At 40.6% G+C, this 16,269-nt stretch overlaps 1 protein-coding gene across 1 annotated transcript in view; it reads right to left on the reverse strand.

Annotated features, from left to right (window-relative positions):
* The window catches only part of lrrc38b (leucine rich repeat containing 38b), a gene marked incomplete at its 5' end in the record, with an annotated part of 28,286 nt that extends 13,218 nt beyond the window's left edge, over positions 1-15,068 (reverse strand). Inside the window, one exon of the mRNA XM_083938415.1 lies at positions 14,441-15,068. Within this exon, the coding sequence (XP_083794541.1) occupies positions 14,441-15,068 (628 nt within the window). The remainder of the gene's footprint in view (positions 1-14,440) is intronic.
* Positions 15,069-16,269: the final 1,201 nt, after the last annotated feature.

Raw genomic sequence — 16,269 nt, forward strand, 5'->3', positions numbered from 1 at the left:
TACATAACTTTTAACCATAATAACATTTAATAGCATAATAACATCACACAATAGCAGGTGGGGGTTGTAGCAAGATCATTATGCATATGTATGCTTTCCCTCCTATTGAGCGTATACTAATCACTACTAAAACACATGCAAGCAAACATGAAGAAATTACAAATAATAAAACTACAAACAGCGAAAGGTGGTGCAGATCATTGCAGGCCATTGTACACGTTTCTCTTAAACTCAAACAATGTGTTTAATTCCCAGGATTTCTCAACAATTTTTGCCATGACAACAATAATAAAAAAAGTAACTCCGTGCTGGACAAGCTCCGAAAAAAACTCAAGTAGCTTGGATCATGATCACATCAAGTGAGTCACAGTAAACCCAACATCAAGAATGAGGCTCCAAATTGACGAAGAGCCAGTACCAACAATCCTGGTGGAGCCAGAAAAGAACACACTGCTTCCTGGCATGATTAATTGTTGGCATGTCTACTATATGCTGTGGGAATCAGATATCAAAACAAATTCGTGGCCAATATTGCATGTTGGAAAACTGCACTAAGAGGCTTCCAAACATGTTCATAATACATTTATGGTTAACCTCATCTGCAATATTTCCAATTTACACCACAGCATTTTGTGAATGCCAGTGGTTGGACATTAATAAACATGCATTGTGTGATTTTTTCCCCTTCATAATCATAGTTATGATTTGTTCTAGTGGTTGCCACATAAAGGTAGCTCCAGTGACGTGCTTTTGAAATGTAAATCCCCTCCAATGAATGACTGACTGTTACAGCATAAAACATAAGCAGTAAAGAAAATGAATAAAATGTAAAAATAGAGTATTGAGAATGGGGTAGATAGAGACAATGCACTAACCTTGTTGTAGTTAATTTTCAACCAGTTTAAATGAAACCATGTACAGAAACTTTGAATACATCTGAAAATCCAATATATTGGAATGTCTGTACTGACTGTTTGTGCCTGAGATAAATGGATTATATTTATATTCACTGTATTCACAAACCTCATCACCTCAGAGACTTGGCATTTGCCTTTGAGAAAGCCCTGTCTGGTCTTGTCTGTCCTAGATGCTAGATTAATAACATGCGGGACTGAAATGATCCTGAACACGTAGGTTCTGCAGGACATACAGGATAATCACATATGGGGAGCTCTTTTCCAAAACACTATAAATCCATTTTAATAGTTTTCAGGAAAATTACATTTTTTACCTAGACCCACACATTTGGTTAATATTCAATTTATCTTGTCAAAATGGTTTATGGCTCAGTCTGAACATGTTGAACGGACAGACAGAACAAAAAAACTCTCCCGCTTCAGAGCCCCGCCATGTTGGATCGCATAGAACGCTCACTGAATTCTGATTGGTCGAGAGGACATATCGCATTTAGGCTAAAAATAGGTTTGGCCCTGGTCGCAGTTTGGAAAGGAACTGCATCTTGAGAACCATTTTAAACAAGGAAATATAGCGATTTGGCATGAAACATTGATGAAGCAGTGAATAGGTTCTGTGTACAGCAAAGTGGCATGATAAACTCATTTTTTTTTAAATTTGGCATCAATTCAAGTTAGTGCAAAGGGCAATGGTTGCAGAGATTAATTCTTATATTGGTGGTCGTAACTTTCATGTTAGTCTCATATTATTTATAGTGGTGGGACACGATTAAAAAAATTAATCTAATTAATTAGAGGCTTTGTTATTAATCAATCGTGATTAATCACATATCAATATTTGAAACAAGCAGCAACATTTTTCAATTTAAATGGATTTTAATATATGACTTAATATATTCTAAAAAATAAAACAGTGCTTAGTATGGTTTATTCAGGAAAAGTAGAAACCTAACATTGCAAAAATATTTAGAATAATATCCTTGACATAAAATAAACAGTTTCACATAGAGGGCTTTTTCTCCCATGTTTTGAAAAACACAGAAACCAAAAATGATCCATCAACTAATGACAGTCCCTTCTGTGAGCCTTGTCTGTGCTTACGTTAGCTGCAACATGTTCGGCATTGGGGTGGGGCGGAGGCTGAAGAGCTCCGGTAGGAAGTGAATTTTTACACAGCCGTGCCCTTGTCCATGTTTCAACTTGGTCGTTTTTTTTAATTCAAATGTCTGCCCACTGAACCCAGCAACAGCCAACTCATCTCGCTTCTCATCGGTTTAATTTATCTCGTGTTGTGTCCTGTGCGTATTACGGGCCGGGCGGGAACTCGTGCAATGAGCAAGGTTCCGCACTAAATGCAAAAGTAAATTGCGATTAATTGTGTTGGTTTTTTTGACGCTTTATTTTTCCTGTAATTAAGTAATTATTAATTGTAATTAACATGTTAAAGTCCCAGCCCTTATTATGAATACAAACACCCAACACAGTACCAAACCCTACACTCTGGGTGTCTGAAATGTATATGCATATACAGGATATTTTCATACAATACCCAACCACTATACGCAGTATTTGCAAGGAGGGATAGAGGCTTTCCACTGGAGCACCACTGTTGCAGTTAAGTACTAAAATTACACAACAGGGCACACAAAAGGGGGGAATTACTGAACAGCTGTAGTATTTGGCCAAAAGGGGAATCTTCTGGAACAAAGACCATAATTATAGTTTCTCAGCATTACAAGCTTGTCTCTGACAAAATGTGCACATCTCTCACTGAGGGAGGATGTCTGAATGTGACCTCAGCATAAAGAATTACCAGACGAGCCAGCATCAAGATGACTGCAGAGAAATTCATTATTACTCAGTCTGTCAGTCTAAAAATTAGCTACTCTGTTTGCTGGGATCAGGTTTCACTGAACCACTACACATATGTCACAATAAAAATTGTTAATTTCTGTGCCGGCCAGAGGCACATTGGTTATAGCAGTCGCCCAATGTAAAGAAACTGAAGATCCACAAGGATCACAGAAAGAGAGTTCAGATCTATAGAATGTGCAAGATAAAGATCTTGTGCCCACTCACCCATCACCTCGTTAAGATTCTAAAAAACGGAGGGATGCTCATTTCTTAATTTTAGGCACACACACACATACTCATTAACTAACAAGTTCGTGTGTTGCAAACACAGACACATCTGTCTCTCTAGATAGCCATATAGGGACATGCACTAATTTCCTTCTCTCAGCCTTTAGTGTTATAAGATGTTGCTAGGCAGATTAACGTCCATTGCCGCCTTCTTTACCTTTGGGGCGTTACCATCAGCCCACCAGTGTATTTAAAGCCGCTACTCTTAGACCACAACAGACTCGTCTGATGTATGACCTGGTTTGAGTTGTATCAGAACTTGTCTCCGCTTTGCAAAGTGCGCCAATAAAGATATTGGTGTGATCTCAAGCCATCGTCTCTAGATCTCTTCTTCTATCCTCCGATCAACGGACCCGGGGAGGTAACTGCAGGTTGATCTCAACACTCTACAATACATACTGGAACTATTATCACTGCAGAGCAGGACTCAATAAATAGCAGGCCAACGTATATATAAATGTAAATTGATTTAAAGCAGTTGCAGTTGTTAGTTCAACAAAATTTACATCTCCTGCCTTCAAACAAACTCTAGTTCTTGCTGCAGTTTTGGAATTTGGGCAAGGTAGCCATTTCTTTTGTTTGTCAGCTGTTAAGATTCAGTTCTGTTTTATGTAGTGTAACTAATGTCAAAGTTGGAGTTTCACTTTGCCAGGTATTCACTTAACTTTCTGTTTATCACACAACCTATGTACAAGGGTTTTGACATTTAAAAAATGCTGTTAAAGACTTAGACTTAGACTTCTTTTTATTGATCAAGGGGGGTAAGAATTTTGCAGTATAGTATAACCAATAAACTCCTAGCTAAATAAATACAGAAAGTATAAAAAAAAAACAATAAACAGTAAGCACTAAACTCTTAGTCAAATATATATGAGGTAGATGTAAGAATACAGGTCAAATAAAATTCACAATAAGTTAAATCAGATAAGTTAAATGTAAAGGAATAAAAGATATACTGTATATGACAGAAATGAACAGTAAGATTCTATTATTGCACTTAAGTGGTGGATAAAGTTATTGCACAAAAAAGAAGAAGGTAAGTGTCAAGGTATGTAACAGTAGATTATTAATTGCACAGTGAGTGGCTCCCACTCCTTCCCTTCTGTCCTCTTTATTTCCTCCTCCCCCCGAGTGAGGAGTTGTAGAGGATGATGAGGGACAAAGGAGTCCTGTTGGTCCTACACTTGGGCAGGAGCAGCCTTCCACTGAACAGGCTCCTCTGGCTGCTGATGACGGTGTGCAGGGGGTGGCTGGCATTGTCCATAATGTCCAGCAGTTTGTCCAGGGTCCTCCTCTCTGCCACCGTCACCAGCGAGTCCAGTTTTAATGCCGACCACAGAGCTGGCCCGCCTTATCAGTTTATCCAGTCTGGAGCTGTCCTTCTTGGATATGCTGCCCCCCCCCAGCACACCACAGTGTAGAAGAGGACACTAGTGACCACAGACTGGTAAAACATCCACAGCAGTTTGCTGCAGATGTTGAAGGACCGCAGTCTCCTCAGGAAGTACAACCTGATTCGTGTCTTCCTATATAGGTGGCTGGTGTGTGTTGTCCAGTCCAGTTTATTGTCCAGCCACAGCCCGAGGTATTTGTATGAGTCCACAGCATCCACCTCAGCGCCCCCTAGCAGGACTAGTCGTGGTCTTGGTCTGGACCTCCCAAAATCAATGACCAGCTCCTTCGTCTGGGAGGTATTGAGACTTAGGTGGTTAGTGTGGCACCAGAGAGCAAAGTCCCCCACCAGACTTCCTCTCTCTCTGGGCGCACTCACACTGTCCTTCCACACCGCGCCCCGGGCTTTAGGGTACTTGTCCCCCCTCCATCTCCCCCCGCGCCCCAGGCCAGTTTGTACTCACACTGCCTGGGCCTCGCGCAAATGCTTCTCGCTGCCCATACGTCATCACGCCGTAACAAGTCACCGCGATACGTCGCTTTGTTTACAAATCTTTCCATAGACCTCAGAGTTCTTGTGCGTCTTGTCCGACTGTTTTTGAATATTTTCATCCGACCAAATCTGCAGTAAACACTCCAACTCCGCATCACACCAACGTGAACCTTTCGCCGCCATTGTTGTTAAATGTCTGTGCATGGTCCGTCCTTCTAATTTCTATGTCCGAACAGGCGCACATAAATGAAGTCATAACTGCCGTAGGCCTCGTGCTCGTACACGTGCGCGCTCATGCTCGTACATGTGCAAACACGCTCTACAAAAGCCCACCTCTCTCAGGCGGGCCGTGGACGGCCCGCTGGTCGCAGTTATGCGCGGAGCGGGTGCACTCATACTGCTCAAACGCACTAGGCTTTAGCTGAAAAAAACGGTTTTGGCCCGGTGCGGAAGGACAGTGTGAGTGCGCCCTCTGTCGGCTCTCACGGCATTGAATCAATGCAGGTCCACGTTAGCATCCGGTACGAGGTGGTTTAGCCATGTATCCGTACAGATGAACAAGCTGCTCTCACGGTAGATCCGCTGGTTGTTCAGCAGCCAGTTTACATTTCCCATGATATTGAGGGAATCGATGGCTTATAGCGCCTCCGATTCTCCGCTCGCTCGGCCTTTAGCTTCGCCCCGGGCCTTGCAGCGCCTGGGTCTCCTCCTCAGCTCCGCCGGGACAGGGTGTCGTATCCCAGCTCGTCCCTTTGTGCGTAGAGACAGCATTTCCTCTCTTGAGTAATTGAGAAAACTGGCTCTTGGTTGCATTTTAAAGATATAAATATCCATAGGATATATATAAAACACACAATCAGAGTAAAAAAGTAGAAAGAATGAAAGAATGGTAAAAGAGCTAAAAACTGTAGAGCTACTGGAGAAGCTGCCGTCTCCTACAGCGCCAGCACATGCTAATACCCACTACAGATCTTACAGGACAGGACATTTGATTGAGTTTGAACATTTATGTCAGGAGTGGGGTTAGGTCATGGCTACTTGGGCTCATGCCCTGGATGTTTTTGCCAAAGCCCCGAATGTCTACAGTAGTATGCAAAAAGCTCAGCACGGTTTATGTCAGTCTCCCTCCCCTGACATCTGTAGTAGTCTGAAGTGTAGCCTTCCTGCAGTACCGAAGTCCATTAGAGAGGCAGCAGCAGCGGAAAATAACTTGCGTTCATAACCTGCCCTGCCGAGAAGAAGTGTATCCTCCTCTCTGATTCTGTTTCCTGTGTTGATTCGCGAGTTCAAATCGAGATCTGTCCGATCCGTCAGACGGTCATAGCTACACATAAAAGATAATGGACAAATTTTTCCCAGCAGCGGCGCAATGACCCACCAGTAACGCCGATGCTGGAACACATGTTACAGGTCTGTGAATTTTTAGATTAACACTCAAGTTACGGACTGATAAAGTTATAGCTTTGTTTTTTTACTTTTTGAGTGTGTTGCATCCGCTGAAAAAAGAAAATATGAAACAGAGGTCTCAAACTGATCATAAGCATTATATTTAAATAAAAATGATCTTGCAGTGCATGTAATCCCGATTGACATCTGAGAAACGTCAGAGCTGAAAAAAACCCAACAAACAAGAAGTTAATTTTATTCTTTTACGTTTGATGCTGGCTGGCACCTCTGCTGTCTTTAGTGCTCTGTTCTTAACTCCGCTCTAAACTCAGTTTCATCTCTTGTGTTCAGAAGTCATTTTTGCTTCACTGTCCACTCCTTTCCTTTCCAGCATTAGTTTGATATCTTCAGTACAAGACTGCTCTAAACTCAGTTTCATCTCTTGAAGAGAAACTGAGAAAACATAACACAGGAGATGAAACTGAGTTTAGAGCAGTACATGTGAGAGAATAAAATAAACTTCTTGTTTGTTTGTTTTTCAGCTCTGAAGTTTATGAGATGTCAATCAGGATTACATGTACTGCAAGATCATTTTTATTTGAATATAATGCTTATGATCAATTTTAACACCTATTTTCTGTATCTGCAATAAAAAACAAAACAAAAAAAAAACAAGAACTTTGCGCATACATCTTTTCTCCTTCTAGGCTATGCATAATCCTAGATCTGCCCCTGATTTATGTGATGTGATACAGAACTAGTTTAACAAAGAACAGAACTAAGAGAGGTAGAGCAATAGAAAGGGTTTAGAATATAAAGGGATGTAGAAGAGAAACTGTTTGGTGCTTTTAACTATAACTTAATTTTGTATTTTATTCAATGTAATTCCATTTAGCAATGATGTGGGTGGAGCTACAGTTGCAGTCTCTGTGATTAAATGTCCAATCGCAATTATATGAATGAGTCAAATGCAGGTTAACATGTGCTTGTGGGTCTAAAGGCCCACCAAGTTTGTAATTTGTGTCTGAAATTTTCACACGTTTAAAAATAAATACAACCTCACTTAGTGTCAGTCATGGTGACACAACAACTCCGAATCAGGTCCCTATATTGACAGCTGTTAATTGTGGTTAATTGCGACCTCATCCCACTTACTGTGGTAGAGAAAATATTGATACATAAACAGTCACTTTAAAAAAATCATATCACAGAAAGGGATATAAAGGGACTTCCATGCTTATAAAGTACCTCAGTGGTTGACAGGTTTTAATAAAAGCTACATGTACAGTGGGTCAGTATCTGATTTTTAAATGCATAAACTGATACAGTATAAGCTTTATCACTATCACATAAAGTGTGGCTGGAGCAATCTACCTTTACATAATATAACAAAAATCATACTCTAACACTATCAGGTATGTCGACCCACAAAGCTATGTTACATTCCTGGCGCGGACAGTTGATGGATTACATTTAGGATTACAGCCAGCCGAGGGGATACGTTATCTGCTGTCACCATCGTGATTGATCTACCTAGCTGTGACAGACTGATATTGGAGGCTGGTCCCTTCTCCCTCCCTCAAAACCACTCTGTCTGTCCAGATTGATCTCTGCACCAATTGCAAAGGCAAAATCACCACAATCTTTACACCTGCAGTTGGCATTCATGCTTAAGTCTTCACTTGTTACCAAACCTCTAGTGTCACTCCAACTAAATAATCCAGTTGTGATAATGACTGAAAAACGGTACCCTTCCTACCTTATTAAACGAGAGAAATGTGCCACTCAAGTCAAATACTCAATAGATATAAAAAGAACCAGGCAGAAATAATTACAGAGAGAGAGGAGTATTATTCAGTTGCAATAACAGGAAGAAAGAGTCTGAGGGAAATCTGAAGGGAAAATGATGAGAGATTCACACAAGAAGAGAGCAAGAGTAGGAGTTGAAGAGGAACTGAGTGTGTTGCTGTATGAATGCACAAAATGACCAGCATCCATATGACAGTGGGGCGAGGGGGTGAATCATTCAGGAGGGAATTCCTTCTGCGTAGAGACTCACTGACATCACTGTATGGGCATATGCAAAACGCCTCATCACAAAAGCACAAATTCACACATAGAAATGAGCTCATTCCCAAATACGAGGGGAAATTTGAAGTTAAAAAGTGAATAACATGAGTCAATTCCATACCATATTTTCATCATAACAGAAAGCACACTTCATTGAAAGAGCTAAATGTGCAGGGCTAATCAATTTATGCTTCACACTCTACCACACAAACAAGCCTAAAGGAAAGTATCCATCAGCAGTATCATCCACTATGGTGCACACTGCAGGTGAAATAAACCTTTTGTCTTTTCACCTTTTATTTCTGACACCGGCAGATTATCCCTCTCCGCTTCTGTATGTGAAGCAGCTGATGATATCGCACTTTAATTCTGTCCACCTATCTACACTCTGCTCTTCCTTGCCAGCACACTCTCTTTCTCTCTCTCTCTGTCTCTCTCTCTCACACACGCACACACGCACGCATGCACGCACGCACGCACAGACACACACAAACACACACACACACACACACACACACACACACACACACACACTTAATTAGGCCAAGATAAAACAAGCTGTCAGCCTGTGTAAATGGAATAGATATTTTCTCATCACATACCCATGGGTAGTAACAAGTAATGTTGTGTGGGGCGGTTTGGCATCATGTTTGCTATGTAGTGCTGGTCATATTTGCAGAGTTGCTCCTGCTGTTTGGTAACAGGTCTCTGGGGAGGAACCTGATAGGCTGTGAAGGAAAATTCAGACTTTGACCCTGTTACGTGAACTGGTACTTTGTAGTGAAACTCTTCAGGTCATGCTAGTGTTGATAGCTTCAGCCTCAATCTCTCATGGGAGTTGGCCTACCCTGCCCTGCAGGCAGCTCTGGCTCCAATTACCCTGGCCAATGTGCCACAGAACTGTGTCACTCTGAATTATACATGGCCTTTGTTCATCCTTAACCCAAGAGCACTGGAGACAGCAGTGGATCATGTTTACACTCATCCCTCCATTAAAACATTCATGAACCTGATTAGTGGCTTAGAAACATACAAATGAGGCAAAAAAAAACTAAAGTCAAAAGATGCAGACGGTTAGATGTATGTCAGTCTGATCATTTGCAGTTCAGCATGAATACCTGACTGCAATGTGCATAAAAGATGAAACACAGCCATGTGAAAAGAGATCTATTTTTTCTATTAAAAAAAGTCCAGAATTTATAGGCATCTTCGGCCCACTCATCATGCTGGCCTGCAGTAATCAAACTTACGCAAACAGAAGAGTGTACTGCTTTGTGAAGTTGAAATCACAGGGGAAATCAGAATGTGAAAATGGAATGGGAATTGAGTTTACAGCATGGGCTTTGCAGCTGCTACATTATGCAACCATAGATATATCTCAGGATGACTTCTAAAATAGCAGTACAGTTTTGTCATATTTTATTCACATTTTAAAGAGTGAGTTTTATTATTCAGGTGGTGCCATATTTTACAGGTTTCTGGAAGTTATGCCATCATACTAATTGATGGTCCTGAAGAAACTACGGACACACTTTGTTTTAGCTGATTCCCAGAACCTGAATGTGCCCTGATGATGGCTTTGAAATTAAAAACAAAACTTGACAGCACAAACGTGCCCACCATAATGTGTCCCAAATCCATTCTACATACTTAATGCTTTATATTAAGTACAATATCTTTATAATAAATCTTTTTTTGCAGATAATATAGAAGAAAGGTATGTATTATTTCAACACGTCTTTATACTGAAACGACAGACCAGGTTGTTTGCCAATGACTCCCAAAATAACCTATATGGCCGTTCTATTCAGGTTGTGAACTACGTCACAACCTGAGTTACGTCTGTGACGTATGCAGTCACGTTAGTTAACTGGTTAAAGAGGTCAACATTGATTTGGTTTCACCTGATCCCCCCCCCCCCCCCGCGGACTTTAGCACTTTCTGCCAAACAACAAACGTAAATCTGGGTCATAATAAATTGCTAGCACCATCTACCTATACTGATGTTTCATTTTTGCCGAGGATGCTCTGACTATTTTGTACTAACAGAAAGCTTGAAATACGAAATAAAAACAGTTTTACACATACCAGAAAAACAAAGAACAGATAAACTTGATTACAATAAACAGAAGGAGAGTGACGCCATTACTCCACTATATCTTAAGATATTTTTTTTATATTTATGTTCTGAATGTTGAACACAGCTCCTTTAAACTGCTTATGGAGTTATTTATAATTGTTTCCTCACCTTTTGCAGTTATTTCTGTATGTAAAACACTGCATAGAGAATAAGTTTTAGAATTAGTATGTAGTGTGAAATTGGGATGCAGGAATCATTTGTAGTAGCTTTGTCAGTATCAGTGTAGCTCTTGGTTGTTAGAGAGGCCACACTCACATGAAGTTTAAACAGTAATTTTCTGACCTGGTAACTGATTTGTTGTATGGTGAAGCAGATATGAGGATGCAACACCCCCCCAAATGGAAAAAGCACAGTGATGTATAATTTAAAGAGTAATTCCTGTCCCTGTAATTTAATTTTTTTCTCTATGATGAATGAGATATTAAGTTAGTTGTTTATTATTATTATTATTATTATTATTATTATTATTATTATAAAGAGTGTTGTAAGGGTTGATACATGTTGAAAACCTTATCAAGTCAACCTCATTTACTAATGAGTGTCCATCTGTTATTTTTAAACAACACAGCGTTCCAGAGAATAGGTCATCACATATTTCTGTGATTGAGAGCTCAGTCATAATGTTTATCAGGTCTGGCAGTATGATGCATTCATGTGTGAACAGGCCATGGTCATAAATCGGGGTGGATAAAGGCAACGAATGCTTGTGACTCAGCTGCTCTAATTCTCCCTCCTACTTTGTAGGAACCTCTTGGATGAGAGGTGAAACTTCTTCCTAGACAAATAACCAAGTCCAGTTGCTTTTGACTGAAATTGCTTTGAGGATAACGATGACCTGGACAAATGAGAACATTCACAGGCTCTACAGGAAACATTTTTAAAACTGCTAAGTCATTAAATTTTGATAATCTGGTACAAACTCAGGAGGTTATTCTAAACGCGGCTGCTGGGGACACGCACTATATTCAACTGTCAATAATATTTGCTACTAGTGTTGCAGTTTTGATTGTTTAACACTAAGAAACTCTTGTGCAAATTATACAGAGGAATAAACTCTCGCTTTAAAATAGTGGTTATTCCGGGTAAAGTGAAACATCTTTTTTGCCCTCTCTGACCTGTTACAGAACTAATTTGCATCATCTTAAAAGTGAAGAGCCTTGCAGAAAAAATAAAACCCCTTTTTCTTAAATGTTTTGCTAAATGCCATTTGTCATCCAATCCACCATCACATTATTGTTGTTATTATTATAAGTGCATTCCAGACACCATATGGCCAAAGAAAATTATAAAATAATACAAAAGGCCAAATGTAGACACAATAAAGATACAAGATAATACATTCACCAGTGAAACTTTTCCTAAACTTACATGTGTATGTAATAACTACATTCTTAAAAGTGTGGTGTTTACATTTAGTTTGTACTTCTACGCATAGGTTAATTCCAGTGCAATAACTACATCCATAACATGAATATGTTTACATTTGTTTATTTATCAGTGTTTACTCTTATATATGTATGCCAGTGCAATAATTACATCCATAACTTGAACATGTATACATTAATTCTTTTGTACTTCTACATATGCACTTTTATTCCAGTGCAATAATAACATCCACACGTGTATAAAAGTTTGAATTTATTAGAGTGCAATACACAACTCTAACTCTAGTATAAATTACATTGGATTTGTAATTTGTAATGTATATCCTTTTGGGCTGATCAGGGGTAGCATTTCTAATTTTGTTGCATTCTATACGATGACAATAATAAAGGCTTTCTATCCTGTTTCTGTTCTATTTAGATGTCCAATACAAATTAGCATGTGTGCTCTGTGTAAGTCATTGGACTCATCTCTGGGGTCATAAAGCAAACACGTACTGATGGAGATGTAAGGACTGCATATGAGGTGAGATACGCATTACTAACTAATTTGTGTGTGTGTGTGTGTGTGTGTGTATACTGGGGCCAGTTGGCAGGCATGTGAGCAGCTTGGCCAGGTCTTTGGCTTCTTCTTTGTTGTTGATGTCTTTCTGGACAGCACTGCTAATGCAATTCATTATACCTTGCAGTTGACAACACTTAAAACCTTTGATTTGTGCATTTGCAGCCTGTTACTAAGAGGAATTAGGGATGCTTGCCAGTTTATCAACTTTGCTTCCAGGGCAAAACTTGTCTTTTTGGGGGGGCAAGTGCAGAAAGCCCCTAGAGGAAAGCAGCATCAGTAGCACAGTACACCATGGCCTAAATGTATATGAGGAGTTAGCGTTTGTGAGTTGTCAGCAGCTTGCAACAACCAGACAGTTTTTTTAGGAAAGTTCAGTAAAAGCTTTTGCAAACCAGATTTTAATTTTATTTGCAATTGGAAAATGACCCATTGTGTTATGAAATATTTTTGCATGATTACAAATGTCATCATGTCCTTTGCAGATGATCTGATGTCTAACCAGTTAAATGAGATTGAAAACAAAATAAATCTTGAGTCAGAAGATTAAGTCCACCGCTATTCATGCTCTGGACAAAAAACAAAAAAAAAGTTTATATACAAGGCAACATCTCATAGCTCAAACCTTGCACATTGACATATATAAATCTTTACACCTACTTATCCGTACAGTTTTTTACACAACACTCTGTAACCTCCAAAAAAGTGGACTATATTAAAAACGGAATTGTGTAAAAAAAAAAAAAAAAAAAAAATACAAATCCATGTGTAGGCCTTTATGTCACATCACTGCAAGCTACATTCATTCAAATTCTCAGATTAAGCCAACATAATTTAATATGTAAAAACTGTACTCTGATCTGAATATGAAGACAACACAAGTTACTAGTCATGTGTGGCTGAATGATCAGATCGGTTTATTTTTGCCTCCTCTGCTCCCATGTGCTGGCTTTCTCTTATGAGATAACTGCTGTCTGTGTCCTTTGTATGGGCATAAATAGTAATATACTATACATATAGCTGACCTTCAGTAAAAACAGGTTGTCTCTGAACAAATCAATGACTCGTCTAGGGATAAATTGCATCTGACAGGTGTTTTAGATACACAATCTTTCAAAATAAACAATATTAACACAGATTTGAATAATTGTGATGGTTTGTGTTTAATCCAGGATATCCTGCAACCCCTTAGAAGCGTTGGATGTTGCTACCAATCAGCTGCATGTAAGCAGATCTTATACAATGTATAATACTTTTAAAAAAGACAGTGATCCCATTTCTCTTGTTCCTCAAATATGCATGTGCACATTCAGATTGCCTTGCACACTCAAGCACACATAAACTTCAGCCCTATTATCTAATTCAACCCTCCAGGGTGAATCACAGTGGCAGACAAAACAGGCCTAAAAAAATCACATCAAAAGAGTAGAGAAGGAGAATAGGAGAAGGGCTTTTGATTTCCATTGGTGTAGTGAAATAATTGATAATATTGCTGGATTGTAGTGTTGACCAAATGGCAGGCATAATATAAATAAGCATTATATAAATATAAGCTGCAAATTGATCGATTTGACTACCACGCAGGATAGAGGTCAGTGTTTATATGCATCGTGAAATGTGGAACCAGAGAAACACCAAGCTTAAATTCTTAATATGAATTGCTTCATTGCTGCGTTTTGAGCAAAGCATCCTTGTAGCGTTCACTTTCAAACGAGTGCTATTGTCTCATATTACATACTCAGTGTCACATATTATATCCTATGGGAATGGAGGAATAAAGAGACAAAATTAGAACAAGGGAGAGGGAGGGGGTTCCCTCTCCTATAGGGAAAACATAAAAAGACCAAAACAGTGTAATGGCAATGGATTTGAAATAACACTGTTTTATGTTGTGCTCAGATACACTTTATCTGGGTCAAGCACATGGAAAGCACATGCTTCTTAGATGTTGCTTCTTACCGTTTGGAAGCTTGTGACTGTTCTCCATCAGCCATGCAAACAGATTTGCAAAGTTGCAGTTGCACACCCAAGGGTTGCCCTCAAGCCTCACCACCCGCAGGGAGGGCAACTGACTCAGTGCCCCCACCTCTAGCGTAGAAAGTGCATTACGCTCCAGTTCCAGTTCTCTCAGAGAGGTGAGGCCAAGGAAAGCATCCTCATTCACCATGCTTAGATATGGGTTGTTGCCCAGCCGTAGTTTGATCAGGCTCCGAGACTCCCCAAAAGTCCCCTTAGGGATTTCAGTCAAATTGTTGCTGCCCAGGTCCAGAAAGACCAGCCTGGAAGAGGTGCTGAGAGTCCCCGGTTCTATGTGGGAGAGGGAGTTGTTCCGGAGGTCCAAATAGACCAAGTCACTGTACAGAACCAGAAAGTCTGAGGGGATGCGAGGTATCCAATTGTCAGCCAGCAACAGTCTGCGCACATCCAAGGGGATCTCATTGGGTAGACGGGTCAGCCCACGGCCGCTGCAGTCCACAGTGTGAGGATCTGGGCATAGGCATGACACTGGGCAGTTTTCCCCCCGGGTCCATAAGACAAAGGACAGCAAGATGAGGATAAGTTGGAGCCAGCAGACGCATGGCAACATGGTCAAGGGGGTGAAATGAATAATGGGGGAAAGAGGCTTGGGGTAAAGTTGAATAGGAGAGGGAGGGTGGGGGTAGAGAACGAGAGGGTGAGGGTCAGAGGGCAGGAGATCAGGACAAGGGGGGGGAAGGGGAAAGTGAAAGGGTATGGATGGGGATCAATCCTTGCAGAGGAACATCCTGCCGTTGTAGAGATGGAAATCTAAAAGTGCTCAGGAATTGTGAGGAGGCAGAGCAGCGGCGAACACTGTTTTCCAGGAGATCATGTAGCAAGCTGCTTGGATAGAATAGCAGACTGCCTGTTTTGAAGGAGCAAAGAGAGGGAGATAGTAAGCGGTAGGGAGCGGTAGAGCAAGAAAGACGGAGCTTAACAGAGAGGGGAGGGTAGCTTAAGAGAGGTAAATAGACACAAGCAAACTGGGAGTGATGAGAAGCCGGGGGCACAGACAAGGGAGAGGGGGGTTGAGGAGGGGGCTCTGTCTGCCACGCTACCCCACAGTTGATCTGGCGGCAGTGACAGATGAAGACAATGCGGTCTCTGACACAAAAGGATATATGAAGCTGTGATTCAAGCATGGCAAGCAGAGAGTAACATCATTGCATCCCTCCATTAGTCCCACGTCTCTGTGTAGAAAAGCCAGACGGTCTGAAACGAGAGAGAGAGAAGCTCACGGAACATCGCTCAAGTGTGGTAAGATTGCCCCCCCCCCCCCTTATTATTCCCTCTCTATCTCCCAATGCTCTGCAACATGCTGTGAAAGCACAGCACAGCTCAATGTTGCGATGTCCAGCACCGTATCAAGGCTGTTGCTGTGCAGAGAGAATCCAAATGTCCAAGCAAGAGCCTCATGGATGTAAATCGCAGTGCTGATCTGCACACAGCCATGCCAATCCAACGACTGCCTCTAAAGCTACCACGATTTATCTCCTGCCCTCTCCCCTCTCTATATTTCCAGGGAGGCGTGTCTGAACCATTCTATCAACATGTGATGTCACTTCCTATAGTGTTAAGAAATGACGATCAGTTGTATCTGGAAAAATGTAACATGGAAGACATTTATTTGTGATGTATAGGCTGCTACTGTATTTTAAAGCATAGTTTCTCCATAAACTAGATATTAACAAATATTGAGGCAAAATACATTTTACATTCTCCTCTCTTACTGCTCATTGGTTTTACAGTAAGAGAGAATATCTTGTTAA

This window comes from Echiichthys vipera (genome assembly GCF_963691815.1).
Source record: "Echiichthys vipera genome assembly, chromosome: X".
NCBI classification, from domain to species: domain Eukaryota; kingdom Metazoa; phylum Chordata; class Actinopteri; order Perciformes; family Trachinidae; genus Echiichthys; species Echiichthys vipera.